Source organism: Cetorhinus maximus, chromosome 11, assembly GCF_964194155.1.
Source record: "Cetorhinus maximus chromosome 11, sCetMax3.hap1.1, whole genome shotgun sequence".
Lineage (NCBI taxonomy): Eukaryota > Metazoa > Chordata > Chondrichthyes > Lamniformes > Cetorhinidae > Cetorhinus > Cetorhinus maximus.
In genome coordinates this window covers 11,033,353-11,052,992 of record NC_135889.1, presented here as the reverse complement: position 1 = coordinate 11,052,992, position 19,640 = coordinate 11,033,353, and the positions used below count along the sequence as shown (strand labels likewise).

At 41.3% G+C, this 19,640-nt stretch overlaps 1 protein-coding gene across 2 annotated transcripts in view; it reads left to right on the top strand.

Moving 5' to 3' along the window:
- The window catches only part of usp40 (ubiquitin specific peptidase 40), a 147,428-nt gene that overhangs the window by 28,544 nt on the left and 99,244 nt on the right, over positions 1–19,640 (top strand). For both annotated transcript variants that reach the window (XM_078551524.1, XM_078551523.1), the window contains exons 3-5: positions 112–179; positions 3,919–4,032; positions 5,503–5,667. In XM_078551524.1, the coding sequence (XP_078407650.1) occupies positions 112–179; positions 3,919–4,032; positions 5,503–5,667 (347 nt within the window). The remainder of the gene's footprint in view (positions 1–111; positions 180–3,918; positions 4,033–5,502; positions 5,668–19,640) is intronic.

Here is a 19,640-nt window from a genome sequence, read left to right as displayed (position 1 = left end):
TGTCTTATTAAACTCCTGTGAAGCACTTTGAGATTTTCTTTTACATTAATGGCTCAATATGAATGCAAGTTATGCTGCATGATTAACATTTCATCTCTTCTTTTGAATCAGAATCATTGTTTGCCCTGGGGCCTGAGGAACTGGGATATTTATCAGACAAAGACAAGCCAGAGTCAAAGGTGGGAATGTTTGCATTTATCTATTTTTAACATTTCCTTGCGTTTTACACTTTTTTTTTCTTTATTATTAAATTCAGGCATTCAAGTAAATGGATCAAATCCACACAAAAGGCTCATTTTTACCCTGAGCTGGTCTCATGGGTCCTCTTTAAAGGCTATCCGTGGGCTACTGACTAATTTTTCTGTCTTCCTTTTTGAAATAAAACAAAATGGCTGTTGAAGTACACAAGTAATGTGACCTATACAGGACTATTTACTTTCAGCACCCTATGAAAAAATGTGTTCATTTTCTGACCAATTAAACTTCTAAGTTATATTTCAAGTAAATAACTGATAAAAAATTTTTAACACCCTCGTTATGTGAGCATGTGAAATCACTTCCTTTCTCCTTTTGGTCTCTGTGGCTAACTTACTCCAGGGCCTATTAGTATTGCTAGGAACTATTTTGTCAGCTGCGGAAGAACCATTTGGATAATGACTCTTAATTTGTCCCACCCCACCCCCTCATCTTTCCTCCATATGGAGTCATCTAGTGACGGATTTTCTGATATAAAACTGACACAGAGGGTCACTTCCACTGAAACCCATAGGTGCTTTGTAAGGGCAACCACTGTTAGCAAGCTGTGCTTCATGGTAATTATTTGGACGCTTTCTGATACTGCAGGGTACAAGCTAGCACGTGGCACATATAATATTTAGGCAAACATTTAGCTACAGAATAAATAAAAACTCAGTGGAATGGGTGGAGCCCACATCCCGTGAGCAAATATAAAAAAAAATCTGAACCTGTCTTCACTGTTCTGATGCCATGTGCAGGCCCTGCAATGTGCTTTGACCTTTAATGACATTTTTCAGCACAAAAAAAAGCTCAATAATCTTATAATGTTCTAAAATTTAAACTCCTGAAGCTGTTAAATGTACATACTTTCACTGTCTAATACATATTAGTCACCTATGATTAATGGACCTTCCTATATTACAACAATGGCTGCACTTCAAAAACCCTTCTTTCGTTGTAATGTGCTTTGGGATATATCCTGAGGTAATTAAAGATGTAATGTAAGTGCAAGTCTTTCATTCGTCCACTGATGATGTTATTGATTTGATCTAGTAAGGCTCCATGTATTTCCTGGAAGAGTTTCTTCTCCAATTTGGACTTTTTAACTCCTTGTTTAATAGTTGCCAGAATGTAGAAAGTGATACCCCAGGGTTTTCCATTAAACCAGCCGGGCCACTGCCAGGCTTGTCAAGTCTCACTCTTTTGGAGCAAATATTCATTAATTTTGGTGTTACAATATAGCATATTGATTGATTTAACAATTAAAAATAAAGAGAGTTTGTGATGTGTCTCACTCCTGACATTCTTTTGATGTTCTGATGAAGAGTCATTCGGACTCGAAACGTTAACTGTGTTCCTCTCCGCAGATGCTGTCAGACCTGCTGAGTTTATCCAGCTATTTTTGTTTTTGATTCTTTTGATGTCAGTGGTTCTAGTTCAAATTGGTAGCTGATTCCAGGTGTGAGTACTCATTGGTGTCTCTTGACGCTTGTAACAATCCTGCTCACATCCCTTTATTATCATCCTTCACCATAACTTTCTCATATATGGTCAGAAAAGTAAATGATTAACCAGAGGTGGCCAAAAGCAAAATACTATGGATGCTGGAAATCGGAAATAAAAACAGGTGTAGTGAATAATAGTGAAGTTTACTGCAGAATTTAGTAGTGTCATTAGACAATTATTCTGCAGGTAATTGTGTGTCCAAGTAGTATATCGAAACATAGAAATATTTATGGCACTGATATATGGCAGCCCATCCTGCCCATGCAAGCCAAAAAAGCGTATTCTAGTCTTATCTCACCCTCAAGTTCTTCATTTTGTAGCCCTGTAGGTTATGGCACCTCAAGTGAATGTCCAAACATTTTTTAAATATAGTGATATGTTCTCCCTTTACCATACTTTCAGACAGAGTTCCAAACTCCCAGCATCCTCTAGGTGAAAAACCTACTTCTGAACTCTCCTAACAGTTACTTTAAATCCACTGCCCAGGTTATTGACCTCTCTGTTAACGGAAAGGGGTCCTTCCTATTCACTATATTTAGGATCCTCCTTATTTTATACACCTCAATTAAATCACCCCTCACCCCACTCTGTTCCAAAGAAAACATACTCAACCAATCCAATCTTTCCTCATAGATAAAATTCTCCATTCTTGGCAACATCCTTGTAAATCTTTCCGGTACCCTCTATTGTGATCACATTCCTCCTGTAATGTGATGAATAGAACTGTATGCAGTACTGTACCTGAGGTCTAACTGGTGTTGTACAGTTCTAGCATAACCTCTAGACTTTCGCCAATAAAGGAAAGTATCCCTAATACCTTCCTGACGACTTTATCTACCTGTCCTGCAACCTTCAGGGATCTGTAGATATACACTCCAATATCTCTCAGTTCTTCCAAACCTCTTAGAATCCTACCATTTATTGTGTATTCCTTTGGCGTGTTTGACCTCCTCAAATGCATTATCTCATACGTGTGCGAATTGAATTCCATTCGCCACTTTTCTGCCCATTTGACCAGTCCTTTGATAGCTCCCTGCAGCCTACAACTTTCGTCCTCACTGTCAATCGCTCAGGCAATTTTTGTATCAACTGCAAACTTCTTAATCATGCCTCCTGCTTTGATGTACACTGCAAACAGTAAGAGGCCTGTGACTAAACCCTGCAGCACCCCTTTGGAAACAACCATCCTGTCACACAAACACCTGTTGACCATAGATAAAGGCAAAATACTGCAGATGCTGGAAATCTAAAACAAAAACAGAAAATGCTGGAAAAACTCAGTGGGTCTAACAGCATCTATGGAGAGAAAAAGAGTTAACGTTTCGAGTCTGTATGACTGACGGACTCAAAACGTTAACTCTGTTTTTCTCTCCACAGATGCTGTTAGACCTGCTAAGCTTTTCCAGCATTACCTGTTGACCATAACCTTTTGCATTCTGGCACTGAGCCAATTTTAGATCAGACTTGCCCTTGGATCTCATGAGCTTTTAATTTTCTGACCAGCCCGTGTGAGAGACATTGGTAAAAGCCTTGCTAAAACCCATGTAGACTACATCAAACATGCTACTCTCAAAAGCCCTCCTTGTTTCGTCCTTAAAAAATTCAGTCTACATAGTCAGAAACAACCTTCCCTTAACAAATCCATGCTGACTGTCCTTGATTAACTTGTGCCTCTCTAAATTATACTTTTACCATCTCAGAATGTTTTCTAATAATTTGCCCACCACCAAGGTTAGGCTGACTGGCCTGTAATTAAACAGACTATCTTTTCCTCCTTTTTTAAACAATGGTAGAATGTTAGCAAGATTGAAACATGATGGTCAGAGCCTCTACTGTTTCTTCCCTTAGCAGCCTGGGTTATATTTCATCCAGGCTTAGTGATTTATCCACTTTCAAGGTTTCTAAACACTTTAATATTTTCTCCCTCACTATATTTCTTTGTACCCTACAATGTCCAAAAATGTTCTCATAACTATAAAACACAGCATGACGTCAGCAGTTGCTGTTACAAAGCACTTGTGTGGTTTCAGTGGAGGTGATGCTTTGTGTCGGTGTTATGTTGCGTCTACTCACGTCATTGCTTTGTACTGGGGCAGAGTTGAAAAATGATTTGGATTACTAGAGTATGCCGGGATGTAATGATTGAGTACAGTAATTGTATTATCACTCTTCTAGGTTCGAGTCATCCCTCTAGAGCTGCAGAGGCTTTTTGCACAGTTATTGCTTGCAGACCAGCTGGCAGCATCTACATCTGACCTAACTGATAGCTTTGGCTGGACAAGTAATGAGGTGTGTTGTATAATGCTGATTATTTATTTATCTCTTTAATTATTGTGTTTTTATATGGTTTAGTGAAGCAAAGTCAACTCTCATCTCTGTTATGTGTTGTTTAAATGGAGAAAAATTGCATGGTTTATATTTTGTTCTCTTCTCCCGTTCTTCACATAAAGGGTAGTGGAAAACTGGAATTCTCTCCAGAAAACTGTTGAGGCTGGCGGTCAGTTGAAAATTTTAAAGCTCAGATTGATGAATTTTTGTGAGGGTGTTAAGGATTGCAAAAGCAAGACGGGTAAATTACGTTAAGATACAGAATTGCTGTGATCTAATTAAATAGCAGAATAGGCTCGGGGGTGGGAGGAGGTGGTGGTGGGTGAATCTTGTTGCTATATTCCCCCATCCTGGTATTCAGCTGCTAGGAAATGCTCCACTGATCACCCTGATCTCCCGCTTCCTTGGGAAATAATGCAGTCTCCATTCAGTGTCAACTCCTGTTCCTATGTCTCCTCAACCCCTGCCCACCCTCCTCTCTTAAGATTTGCAATCATTCTTTTGCTCCTAATGTTTTCCATTTTATCAATACAGTAGAGGTTTGGACAAAATTCCTCCAGGCAGCATTATTATATTCTAAATTAATTTTATTTTCACTACCTTAGATCTGCCTGACCAAGAGGAAGGGAGGTGACCTGATCTCCCCTCTTTCTTGCTTCTTGGGCCAGGTACCAGGGTATGTGTGATCCTGGCTTCAAAAATATTTTGCTTCACTAGCTCATCAACTGTGGAGTCTACGGTCTGGAACATGGTTATGACGTTTAATTGCAAACCTGACTTGTCCCTTTGAAGTCACTGCCCGAATACTTCCTGAGGAAGTAATCTAGTCCCTAGATTTAATTGCACTTTGGGGAAAGTTTGCACATCATCAGGGGCTTGCAAATTTCTGGCTCTACGTCAGACAAAAACCGGATGCCTTTTTCTTTCTAAAACTTGAAGTGTGATCCCTGGAATGTGACAGATGCTCTCAAAGATTTTGTGTACATAATTGGTATTGTAGAGCATTTACTGACCAAGGGGCCATCCATGCAATTTATAAGGCAATTCTGACATTTGTGAAGTCCCTTCAGACATACTGAGCAGGAACTGAACAGTAATACAAGTTAGGAGAGATGACTGAAAGCATGGCTGAATAGCTAGATTTTCAGGTTGCTTGCAAAATCAGGAGAATTTCAGGGGCGCTGAAGTGGTGGAGCAGAGGGAGGTGAGGATGCATAGAAGACTAGAATTGGAGGATATGAGTTGAAATAATGGACTGAGATCTCTGAAGAAGTTGTGAGCTATAATTTCATGGAATTGATCAATGGCATGTGCTTTGCCGCCATCTTGATGGTATGATGTTTTATCTGAAAGCCCTTCAAACTGTCTTTCATTGATAGATTTTGAGGATTGGTGGAATGTGTAATTGAATTAGTCAAAATTATTTTACAGGAGACCAGTCAGCATGATGTACAAGAATTAAACCGAATTCTCTTCAGTGCACTTGAAAGTTCTTTAGTCGGAACCTCTGGACATGACCTCATTAACAGACTGTACCACGGAATAGTCGTTAACAAGATTGTTTGTAAGGAGTGCGGCAATATTAGTGAAAGACAGGTATAAAACTGTTAATGTTTTTGAATCCTATATTTTATCACTCTTGGTCTTCTCTGCTGTAAGAACTTCCCCAGCTTCTCCAGTCTCTCCACATTACTGAAGTCCCTCAACACTAGTACCATTCCCAATAAAATCTCTTCTGCGCCCTCTCTAAGAACTTTACATCCTTCTAAAGTATGGTGCCCAGAATTGAACACACTACTTCAGTGGAGGTCTAACCAGATTTATACTTCCATTGATAAAGCAATGAATCCTACTGCTTTTTCAACTTGCCCTGCTACCTGCAAAGATTTGTGTACATACGCACTCGGGTCTCAACCGTGGCTCAGTTGGTAACACTGTCGCATCTGAGTCACATGATTCTGGGTTCAAATCTTACTCCAAGGCTTGGGCACAAAAATCAAGGCTGACACTCCAGTTCAGGACTGAGGGAGTACTGCATGGCTGAGGCTGCCGTCTTTCAGATGAGATGTTAAACCGAGATCCCACCTGCTTGTCTAGGTGGCTATAAGAGATCCCATGGCACTATTTAAATGAGGTGCAGGGGAGTTAACCCCGATATCAGGTCAACATTTATCCCTCAATCAACATCACAAAAAATAGATTATCTGGTCATTATTGTTTTGTCATGTGTTCCAGGTCTGGATGGGGTTCTTTGGGGCTTGTCTATTCTCCTAAAGTAAGCTGCTTAAGACTGTAGTTTGTTAAAACCATTACTCTTTATTTTCAGCTTCTAAAAGCATTCTAAAAACTCTGCACGAGGTTGGAACTTCTCTTCCCCCAGATCTCTGTTACTCAGTCATGTGTTATGGCATCATCATTACATCAGCATCATGTACTTCTGATGTTAACCCTTTACTCTGCATCTACCCTCAAGTCTTCATCCCAATTATATACATCCTCCTACATCTCCCTCCAAAGCCTCCGACTTCACAGGACTGATCTCGCAGGTGCCTTGACCAATCTCCCTGATCTTGTTCTGACCTCTTTCTGAGGTCAAAGACACTCTGCATTCCCTTCTGTCAGTATGAATGTCCTTCACCTGGGTGGCTGTAAAGCTTTCTCTTGTTTCTCCTTCTTCATCTCCATCAAGATCCGAATTATAAGCCCATGTTCCTATTGACTTTCTTTCCAAGGATATTAAGTCACTACGGTTTCTCTTTATAATTCCCTGGTCTGTCTCAATCCTGTATGATCTCAGTTGTGGAGCACTTCGATTATGGTGCCTTCTCTCTGTTAGTCTCCTGCCCATACTCTCTCCCCAGGCTTCAGCACTGATAAGTCTCATACTCTGCGCAAAAATTACGAGCCTGTTTGTTTCTCTGTTCTTCCTCATGTTGTTTTACCCTCTCATGGTTGCTCGAAGTGATATTGGGTTCTATTTTCTGTTGCTGAGTTGGAAGTTGCGTTCTCAAGCTCCTTCCCATTAACAACTCTAATGGTGAGAAACCATTTTGTAGTGGTGAGGTTCAATAACTCAGAAGTGTTAGATTAAGGTCTTCATTCTTCTTCAGCAAATCCTTGATGGTTCGTACACCTCTATCAGCTGCTCCATTTGCTTGAGGATAATGAGGTGAACTGGTTACATGAATAAATCAGTATTCCTTTGCTAAATTTTGGAATAATTCATTAGCAAATTGCAGACCATTGCCGTGCTGACACTACAATGTCTGGGATGTCATGTGTTGCATAAATTCTCTTCAGTGATTGAATGACTGCTTCTGCCGTGATGCTGTGCCATCTATTCACTTCAATCCACCTTGAGTAGTAATCAATGACAATAAAGAATATCCTTACATTAAAATCAAATAAATCCATTCACAGGCATTCCCATGGCCTTGATGGAAAAGTAAATGGTGATAGTTCTTTTAGCACTTAGCTGTTCGAGGCACATGAAATCATTTCTTCTATAAAACAAGTAATGCCTGGTCACCAGATTGATTGCTGGGCTCTTGTACAACATTTTGCTATTCCTAAGTGACCTTGGTGAATTCTTTGAAGAATATCAAGCCAAAGTGCTCTCAGAATGACTATTCTTTCATTGAATACTAAGAAATTTTCAATACCAAGAGGTTATCAATGTAACCTGAGAATTTTTTGCATACCCATGTGGCTGCCAGTGCACCCTTTTGAACTGTGGCATACCTTTTTTCTGTTTCTGTGAGTGACCTTGAGGCGTAGTAAACTGGTCTACATTTACCATCTCTGCATTTGAAATAATACTGCCCTCAGACCTGTAGATGATGAATCTGCTGCTGTTGCTATGGCCAGTAGTCTTGGGTCATAATTGGCAAAAGTTTCAGAGGATATTAAAAGATGTTTGATTTTCTCGAAAGCATTTTGTTGGTTCACATTCCAATACCACTGTTGACCCTGTTGCAACAGCTGCCTCAGAAACTCATTGACCTCTGCCAAACTTGGTAGGAACTTATCTACTTGATTGACCATCCTGAGGAATCTTTGAAGCTCTGTAATGTTCCTGTGTTGTGGAAACTCTCTGATTACCTTTGTTTTTGTAGATTGACTGTTATTCCCGTGGCTTGTATGATGTGACCTAGAAATTTGATCGTAGGTTTGGCAAACACTAATTTCTCATTCAGTGTTAGACCTGCATCCTGTAAGACACTCCGGACTGCTGTAACTCTGCAGTCGTGCTCTTCTTTTGTGGAGCTATGTACAAGTGTGTCGTCCATATGGCATTTAACTGCTTCCATGCCTTCTAGGGTATCAGGCAAATTTCTGAAGTGGATGCTATTCCAAATGGTAATCTGTTAAAGCAATAACGACTGAATGACGTTATAAAAGTGGTCGGCAGTCTGGATTCTTTGTCCAGAGGCAACTGTCAAAATCCGCTGTTTCTATCTAGTGAATGGGCTACTCTTGGCTAGTTTGGCAAGACTCTCATCCACTGAGGCCATTGGGTGGTTCTCAAGTGCCACTGATTTGTATAGCTGAGTTAAATCCATGCAAACTCGTATAGAACCGATTGGCTTTGGGACTTTGCCCATTCCTGAACACCATTTTGTTGGCATGTTTACTGGTGAGTGAATCCCTTAACGTAGCATGTTCTCAATTTCATCCTTGACCCTGCCTAAGAGTGAGTGAGGGACTTTCTTCGGTGTGAAGAGGTTTAACATCAGCTTGTAGGGTAATATGGTACTCAAGTCTTTAATTTTCCCAGGCCTGTAAATAATCTTGGAAATCCATTCCAGAACATATTGCTGTAATGCTCATCAGCAACTTCATGTACTTTATAGATTAGCTTCAATTTTAAGCCTTCCTGATCTGCTTAGTAAAGAACGTTCTTGATTCTGGATGATATAGAGAGGTTCAGTGATTTCACTTTCTTTATACTTCAACTTTGCCATGAGTTGGCCTTTGACTTCCAATGGACTTGGACCCTGTAACTTGATAGATGAGGGTTGTAATGTAATCTGCTTGAGCCATTTTTGCCAAATAGGACAGAAACTCCTGCCCCTGTCATAATTTAGACGCTGGGGTGTCCATTCACTTCAAGTTTAATACTCTAATATTTATTTTCTGTTTCATTTACTTCCCCTAGGAAACAATTACCTTTTTCTGTAGTTCTTCCACTTTTTGTATGTGGTTTGGCTTTAATATTTTTCCCTCCTATTATAGGTTGTCAGCAATCTCAAGTGACAGTTTTAAAATGGCATATTTTTCTACAGTTGTGGCTCTCTGTGCCCCCTGCTGGACATTCTTCTCTCTTGTGCAGTTTGTTCTTGCTACCCTGAGTACACTTCAAGATGACAGTTGGCGCATTTTACCCTGTTTTGACAGGCTTTGGCGCGCTTTCCCACTAATAGCCTACAAACTGATCTCACTTGATCTTTTCTTCATCTTCTCCGCGAACAAATGCCCGATTTTGTTTTTTGAGCTCAGTTTGCCTTGCAGTTTGTACCACCTTGACTAGGGTTCCCTCTCTTGTCTATGAGAGATCTGAGAGTGCTTCATCTACGACCCCAACTGCTATTTGTTCACAAATCAATTCATCCCTTAAGATTCTGTAATTGCAATTCCTTGCCAACCTGTACAGATCGTTGATGAACAAATCAGTGCTTTCTACTGGTCCTTGTTTTCTCTTGTTAAACTTCTCCGAACGTTGAAATATGAATCAAATGCTTGCAGGACTTCTTCATAAGAAGTTGAAGTCTCATCGATTCCCTGCCCCGCTATGACATCAGCAATAGGTCCAACTGCATAGAGTAATGTATCGATCTGATCCTTTTGATATTTTATGCGCAAACCAGAAGCAGTTCTATGTCTGTAAACTTCTTTCTCCAGCTGTCCCAGTGCTGAGCCTGTTGCAAGCCTTCAGCGCTCCGGAATGGTTCTGAGAGTGATAGTGTGGATTCCATGCTTGTAACAGGCCCTGGACTTGTTGCTGTTCCACTGGTGTTGCTTGTTGATTCTGGTCTGTGCTCACTGCTGTCTGGACTCTAGTCTGTGTACCTCTGCTGTACCCATGATGCTCCAATTTTTTGGTATCTTGAATTCATTCTTTTCAACCTCTATCAAGGTTCCCTAAATTTGCCAGGTCTTTAGCTGCTTCTTGAAGCTTTTTCTGGATCTTTTGCTTGCTGTCCACTATCACGTCACCATGTTTCATTGTGTGTTCGTGGGCCTGTCGTATTCGTGTGTTTGGGGCCTGTCTATTCTCCCACAGTGAGCTGCTTGAGACTGTAATTTGTTACTCCTTTATTTACAGCTTCTGTATACATTCTAAGAACTCTGTACGAGGTTGGAACTTCTCCCTCCAGATCTCTTACTTAGTCATGTGTTATTACATCATTACATCAGCATCAGGTGCTTCTGATGTTAACCCTTCAATCTACAATGATCACATTGCTGTTTGCTGGAGTTTGCTACGTGCATATTGGCTGCTGCATTTCCTACATTAGGACAGTGAATACAATTCAAAAGTCCTTCATTGGCTGTAAATCACTTTGAGACATCCTGTGGTTGTAAAAAAACGCAATATAAATGCAATTCATTTTTCTTTTCACTTCTCCTGCATCCCCTTTTAAAATTGTATCATTTAGTTCATATTGCCTCTTGTCATTCTTTCAAAGAAGTGGATAACTTCAAACATCTCTATATTTAAATTTTATCTGCTATGTGCCTGCCATTTTCACCAGTCTATCTTTGTCCTCTGTAGCTTGTTACTATCTCCCTTATTGTTTACTACATTTGAGTTTTGTATCATCTGCAAACTTTGAAATTATGCCCTAAATATGTTAGAAAAACTGACTCCTTTCCCAGAACAGTTAGCATGTTGAATAGACACTGACCACATAAAGGCCCATAAATAGCTAAGCGAGATGGTGAAAAGGCATGAGAAAGTGCAAATGCAGGAGTAAATTTGAAACTACTGGAAACATAGGTCATTCATTCATGTTCTTAAATTTGAAAAGGGAGGCGGATGCCCTTATCACACATCCTCTACTAGAACTGTGATCTGATGGACTACCACCCCCCTCCACCTCAGCACTGGTAGTGTGCATCCCCAGTCCCCTTCTTAGAAAATGGGGAATTTTCCTTGAGGTACAGCTTTGTGTCAGTCACAATCATTCAGCCCTGTATTGACACTGAAAGAGGCAAAATTTAACTTTATTTGCAACTTAGTACCAGTTTGCCACCAATTTAGTTATTTTTCTACCATATGACATAGTCATATATAAAGCATGCTTTCCTCTGTGTATATGTAGATTTTTATCATCTATAATGTGCACCTTGGTTTTGGTCCATTTTCCATTGCAAAGTGGAGTGCTGAACTGTTTTCATAAAATATGAACTTGGCACATGTTTTTATGAACAATGATGTGTTACATTTAAAAAAAAACTTATGGTACACTATAAGCTATCTGGTAGATGATCAATAGTGCTCCATGACAAAGCTATTCTGTGCCATAAATCTGCTAAAATTGCTCATTTTAACTATTGAAACCTCACTTGGAATGTTTAAGCCATCTCATATCTGCAAACAATGATTTACAAGTAACATAGGAATGCATTTCAGCATTGAGCTGCATCTGCAATTTTGTCATAATTGGGATAAAGTTGCTGCAAGCATTATTCCGTCTGACTGATCTAGCAGGGTAGCACTGACTCTTATATTGAGCATTAAACTCTAGTAGAATGCTGGAGAGAAAAATCACAGTGAATGTTGAAGTAAAAATTTTCCATGTGAGGTTGTCCATTTTGGTGGGCAGAATGTTATTTAAATGGAGCGATACGGCAGAATGTGCAGCACAGAGGGATCTGGGTGTCCTCATACACGAATCTCAAAATGTTAATATTCAGGTACAGCGAGCCATTATAGGGAGGATAAATTTCTGCCATTTGATGGAATTCCGACTTCTGGATAATGGAATTCAGCCTTTTTAAATTTTTTTTCTCTGACCTCCGTCTCCCCTCGGCTGTTGCTGCCTCCAGTGTGACCAAAGCCAGGAGGAGAGAGTCTCAAAGTCCGGAAAATCCCCACCAATACTGAGGCCAGGAGAAGGCCTGGGGGAGCAGCCACTCAACCTCCCATCAGCCCAGAACTGGCTGAAGCCACTCATCCCATTGGGAGGGCGTGCTCTCCTGCTGGCCGAAGGCAGGATTCAGCAGGTGGGAAGAACAGCGGATTGGAGGAAGGAGCTGCGGAGTCTCGGCTGGTTGTAGTGAATCGGCACCAATTTTCTGAACATCGTCACTCTGTCCTCTGCTTGTTGAATTACAGCAGCAAACAACAATAGCCATTGGAAAATATTACCAAAAAGTGGAGAAATATCTCACACCTCAGCATGTGCTAGGCTCAAAAGTCTATGGATTTTCAAGAATATGTATTGCCAAATGTCAGTTATGATGGCCTGTCCAAGGAGCCTGTGGTGCTCTAGGACAGCTTGAGTGGGGGGGAGGGGCATTTGGGCAGAGAGGGTGCTGAGTGAGTGAGGTGGGAAGGAGGGGGTCAGGAGGAGGGGCAGCTGAGTAAGTGCGGGGAGGGGTTTTGAGAAGAGGCTTGCTAGTGAGTGCGGGGGCTGGGTTTGGGAAGGTGTATGTGGTGCGGGGAGAGGGGCTGATTACAATGTGTGGTGGGATAGAGGGGCTTAACTGGTCACCAGGAATATGGAAAACTTGGCTGCAGCTTACACGAATACATAAAATAATACTTTTATTAAAAAAGTCATATTTATATTATATGTTGATTATATAATATGCAAACTTTAATTATATACTGAATGATGCTATGCTTTTTTGCTGACTTTTTGCCAGCAACTGGGGTCACATTAATTTTGAGATTTTAAAAAAAATATTCATTCATGCGATGTGGGTGTTGCTGGCAAGGCCAACATTTGTTGCACATCCTGAATTGCCTTTGAGAAGGTGGTAGTGAATTAAAATGGGACCACATTGGTAAATAGTTTGAGATGCACTGCTGTAGTCCTTTGCTTCACTTCTCATGTACATAGTGGACTTGTAAGGTCCCCTGACCTTACTGAATTTTTGGAACAAGACAAAAATCAACAGACAATGATTTGGGTGCAAAAGTTAACAGAATTTATAATTATTGAAAAAAAACTCAACAATAAGTGATAATAGACTTCAATCTTTACTTTTTGAAGTTGCCTGGACACATGGTGTTGCCTTCGGTTTTCTCTGATGTTGTCTCTCTGATGTCTTCACTGGCTCCTCCTCCTGTGTGCCAAGGTGCTCAAGGTCTCTACTTTTATATCCCCCCTTAAGTGCACTTAGCCTCCTGCCTATGTGTGGTCTGGCTACCTGACCTCTTGACTACGCGTGGCCTGGCCAACTAACTCCAAACTCACTGGCGATCTTTTTGCACCATTTGCTGATCATGTGACGCCAGGGTCTTTGTTTTGCGCCACACCAGCTGGCAGCAACTTCCTGTGGAAAGTGCACATTTTTAAAAAAATCATTAACCCTTTAGCTCCCTCATACCTGCAAACAATTCAAATACTATTATAATTCAGAACTTTTCCATAAATACTACAAACAAAATATTAATCAGAACACTTTCACAAATGAATTAAGCAAAATATTTACAATTTATTGCAGACTTCATCCTGTATTATATGCACTCACTGCTGAAATCACTTTGGTGATTTGATGTAATTTTTTTATTCATTCATGGGATGTGAGCGTCGCTGGCTAGGCCAGCATTTTATTACTCATGAGAAGGTGGTGGTGAGCTGTGGACCAAATGCATTGGTCCACAGTCTTAATGATAATAAAAGGTAAACAAAGGGAAAACTAATGTTTCTACTCACTTGAGCTCTTAATAATTCCACTCATTTCAAGTAATTTAGGTGCATTTGCATTTCACTGCAAATCATTAAAAAAGTGCTAGAATTACATGATTCCTGTTACAGAATATTTTCAGACCTTTTTATCTTCGGCTACTCTCATCCCTGTAATTAGGAAGGCAAATAGAATGTTGGCCTTTTTTGCAAGAGGAATGGAGTATAAAAGTAGACAAGTCTTGTTACAATTGTACAGGGCGTTGGGGAGTTTACACCTGGAGTACTACATATTGTTTTGGTTTCTTTATTTAAGGAGGCAGTTCAAAGATGGTTCACAAGGTTGATTCCTGGGATGAAGGGGTTGACTTATGAGGAAAGGTTGAGCAGGTTGGCCCTATACTCGTTAGAGTTTAGAAGAATGAGAGGTGATCTTATACACAGATTTTGAGAGGATTGGGCAGGCTAGATGCTGAGAATATTTCCCCTCATGAGGGAATCTAGAATTAGAGGGCACAGTTTAGATATAGGGGGTCTTCCATTTAAGATTGAGATGAGGAGGAATTTCTTCTGAGGATTGTTAATTTTTGAAATTCTCTGCTCCAGAGAACAGTAGAGACTGTCATTGATATATTCAAGGAAAATATTCCTGCGGTTCAGCTAAACGCACCCTAGGAAATTGGATACATTACACATGCACAAACTGCCTTCAGAATCACAGCTCTGGACAGGAATGTGAACTCCAAACCAAGGTTTCTAATAGAGAAGGAGGCCATCAAACAAAACTCTTAATGAGGATATTAAAAGATAGTAAAGCCAGTTCAGTGTATAAATGTAAATGCATCATGCAAAGGAGTCAAAGGTTATGCGGGGCAGGCAGGAAAGTGGAATTAAGGCCACAATTAGATCAGCCATGATCTTATTGAATGTGGTGGAGCAGGCTTGAGGGGCTGAATGGCCTATTCCTGCTCCTATTTCCTATATGTTCTTAGCATTGCAATGAAGTCAGGCCTGCTGCACAACAGAAGCTCTAAGTGCTCGTCGGCAGTTATTGGGACAAAAGCCAACGTTTTACCTCATTCTTTTATACACAGCTCTACCTTTCCATCATTTCTCTTGCTTGCATAGGATATACAGCTCAGAAACAGGCCATTCAGCCCAACTAATCCATGGTGTTTATGCTCCATTTGAGCCTCCTTCTGTCTTTTCTCACCTAAATCCATCATCATGACCATCTATTTCCTTCTCCCTCAAATGCTTGTCTTGCTTCCTTGAGTGTTTCAATTCTGTCAACACTGTCTGAGTTGAAATCCTGCATGTGTTAGTCACAATAAGAGGTTGCGGTGGAAGAATTAATCCATGCTGGTCTTTTGGTTAAAGCTGGTTTATTTTCAAGACAACTCCTCAGTGTTACTAACTTCCTAGTAGCTTTCACACAGTGTTCCAGCAGTACCTTTTTATTCTATTTAGATGGGATAATTAATGCCCATCACCTGTTTAACTAGCAATTGGTTTTAACAAGGTGATTGCTATATTCCAACACATTTAATAATTTCTTAGAGCAGGCACTTCTTTTAGTAAACAGTCTGATAGTTGGTGACTTGTGTCAACCCATTTTATCTTAGAGATCTCTTTTCTCTAACATCTCTTTTATGCTGGCTAGGTCTATTTGTAGCCTTTTTTTGGGTGACACTTCATGGAATGAACGTTGTATCAAGGAGACCAGTCATCAACATAACATTCTATGGGCAAACTTTTCCCACATTGCCCCTTGTATAATATTTCTGTCAATATATTGGATAAGTAAACTCCCATATCTAATGCTTCTACCAAGGCTAATGTTTCAGCAGCTAAGGTGCTTTTCATTACCCTTTTTATTTTCTTGGCCTCCCAAGCCAGTAGGCAACATTTATGGGTACCCGCATGGGCCCCAGCTATGCCTGTCTCTTTATGGGGTATGTGGAACATTCCTTGTTCCAGTCCTACTCCGGCCCCCTCCCACAACTCTTTCTCCGGTACATCGATGATTACTTCGGTGCTGCTTCATGCTCTCGTCGGGACCTGGAAAAATTTATTAATTTTGCTTCCGATCTCCACCCCTCCATCATCTTCACATGGTCCATCTCTGACACTTCTCTTCCCTTCCTTGACCTCTCTGTCTCAATTTCTGATGATAGACTGTCCACCAATATCCATTACAAGCCTACCGACTCCCACAGCTACCTCGACTACAGCTCCTCACACCCCGCTTCTTGTAAAGACTCCATCCCATTCTCTCAGTTCCTTCGCCTCCGTCGCATCTGTTCTGATGACGCTACCTTCAAAAACAGCTCCTCTGACATGTCCTCCTTCTTCCTTAACCGAGGTTTTCCATCCACGGTCGTTGACAGGGCCCTCAACCGTGTCCGGCCCATATCCCGCGCATCCTCCCTCACGCCTTCTCCTCCTTCCCAGAAACATGATAGGGTCCCCCTTGTCCTCACTTATACATCACCAGCCTCCGCATTCAAAGGATCATCCTCCGCCATTTCCGCCAACTCCAGCATGATGCCACCACCAAACACATCTTCCCTTCACCCCCCCGACGGCATTCCGTAGGGATCGTTCCCTCCGGGACACCTTGGTCCACTCCTCCATCACCCCCTACTCCTCAACCCCCACTTATGGCACCTCCCCATGCCCACGCAGAAGATGCAACACCTGCCCCTTCACTTCCTCTCTCCTCACCGTCCAAGGGCCCAAACATTCCTTTCAAGTGAAGCAGCATTTCACTTGCATTTCCCCTAACTTAGTCTACTGCATTCGTTGCTCCCAATGCGGTCTCCTCTACATTGGAGAGACCAAACGCAAACTGGGCGACCGTTTTGCGGAACACCTGCGGTCTGTCCGCAAGAAAGACCCAAACCTCCCTGTCGCTTGCCATTTTAACACTCCACCCTGTTCTCTTGCCCACATGTCTGTCCTTGGCTTGCTGCATTGTTCCAGTGAAGCCCAACGCAAACTGGAGCAACAGCACCTCATCTTCTGACTAGGCACTTTACAGCCTTCCGGGCTGAATATTGAATTCAACAACTTTAGATCTTAAACTCCCCCTCCCCCCATCCCCACCCCGTTTCTTTTCCCCCCCCACCCGCTTTTTTTTTTCAATAATTTATATAGATTCTTCCTTCCCCACCTATTTCCATTATTTTTAAATCTAAAACTAAAACCTTGTTAGCCTTTCCACCCCACCCCCACTAGAGCTGTACTTTGAATATCCTGTCCTCAATTCTTAATTAGCACTTTTCTCAGACAAAACACCTCTTTGACCCTTTTGTCTGTGACATCTTTTGATTATCTGCTCATCTCCACAATCACCACACCCTCAATGTCTCTCCCCTCACCTTAAACCAATTTATATTTCTCCCTTCTTCTAACTATGCTTCAGTTCTTCCGAGGGCCATGAAGGCTCGAAACGTTAACAGATTTCTTCTCCGCCGATGCTGCCAGACCTGCTGAGTTTTTCCAGGTAATTCTGTTTTTGTTTTGGATTTCCAGCATCCGCAGTAGCTTTTAACATTTATCATCCTTTCCCACCAAGAATATGATGAACCCTGGTGTGCTAGAGGACCCATCTGGAAGATTGGTATGTGAAGCATCACTAAAAATGACCAACCTCATATCTTCTGGATCACCCAAGGCTGGAAACTTGAGCACACATCTCTCAGAATTCAATTATTTATTTATTTATATAAAGTGTTTTATTTGCTCTCAGAACTTGCTCAACTGTAGCATGTTTCATCATGGTACTCAGCTCCAACGCATCATAACTAGCGTCAGGCCTAGTCTGAGTGCATAACCAGTTCAACTGCCCAATCAAACTTCTCAACTGTTCCATTTCTTCCTTGGTAGCAGGATTCTCTTTGTGAGGGTCTACCATGGGTTATTGGGATATAATTAACATATTCTAGATAAGATTGTTGATTCAATGTCACTCCTAACTTGCTTTGATTAATGTCTACACCTATGTATTTAAAGGCCCCAGAAGCCTGACTTCCGACCTGGAATTTATCTTTTCGATTACCTATTGTTCAAATTCTACAGGTCCCCCCCCCCCACAGGAAATTATCAACTGCATGATAAAGGTTCCAGCTAGTTTCTCCTTATGGTACCAGTAGAACATCGCAGGGTCTGCCTTTAACTGAATGCAACCTGTTTTCAACAGGACAGACCTCATGGAAAAATACCATACTTTTGATGCATCATTCAACCCATAAACACACTTATTCAATTTCCATAGCTTTCCTTCTACATCCCCAGCTTCTTTGGGTTGTTTCAAAAAAAACTTCCCTTTGAAACTTCTCCCCCTGTAAAAACAGTCTTTATATCAATCGCTTTGCACTCCCAGGAATAGGATGCTAAAATAGCTTAAAAAAAAATCTTCAAACTCACTTTCCCCGCAGTCCATTCTGACATTGTGATCTCGTAGTCTCTCTTCAAAACCTCGGGCTACTAATCTCGCTTTGGCCTTATATGTGCCATCTGGGAGTACCTTTTCTGTACAGATCCACCTGTGAGATAAAGCTGGCTGCCCTCTGTCAGGTATTTCAGAATATACCCCAAATTCCTTCCAACTTTCTGAATCTTTCTGTTTGGCTTCCTTTCAGCTTACTTTCCAATTTATTAGCAGCTACTAGAATCTCTCGGTCATAAGGACTCTACCTCTATTGAGATTGCCCTCTAGTCCTCCTTGTTAAGCTACGGCCTCTACTCTCATTCCTCTCCCTTTCTAGACTGCCACTATATGATCGTCCTCCCATGCGAACAGAACATCCGTGATTTTTTTCCTCTGGTCACGACCAATTTCTGGTCCACTGTCAGAACTCATACTGCGCTTTCTGGGCTTCCACATCTTTACCTCGGTTTACCAATTGATAGGTCTTGTCTCATGTCCTTCATCCTGCACATTGAGCCAATGTTTGTATTTACCAGTGGTCTTACCTGTTCTCCCTATGACAATGGCATCCGTCCACACACTGGTCCCTTCTGGCATGCATGTTACTTTCGTTCCTACTTTGGGTATTGCCTGAATAGCATTATCCTGTACCTCAGTATTACTTTGTTCATAGTCAGTCAATCCTGTATCTGCTGTCATTTGCTCATAACTACGCAGTGTATGTGTGTGTATGTGAAGTGCATGGTGTCCCCTCGCGTTCTATGTCCTGTTCAGAACCTGTAAAGGTACAGTCAGTACCAATTAACAGTGAAGAATGCACCCTAACAGTTTGATTGCCGTGTTGCCCAATTACTACTTTCCCATCACTCCCTATAACCTTGCCAGATTCTTTCCACTCTTTTTGGCCTTCCCTTTTATAATACACGGTGTCTCCTTGTCTAACCTGTATTCCTGATGGTCTTATGCGGTGCCATAGGGTCCGCCGAATTTTCTCCGAAACCTCAGCTTTAATGAAAGTTTTTCTGTCCGCATGCAAAGCGTTCAGATGAGCAGAAAAAAAGTGGAGCTAATGCTAGTCCCTTCTAGAGCAGGGAGAGCATCTGACAAAGCTGAAGATAACTTTGGATTAACTCCGTACACCAGCTGAAAGGGACTGTACCCCCCAACCATTTGCAGAAAGTTCTTTGTGTGCACCGCCCATGCTAGCGCTGTTTGCAATTTACAATCCGGTTGATCAGCTAATATTTTATGTAACATGTCATCTATTACCTCAT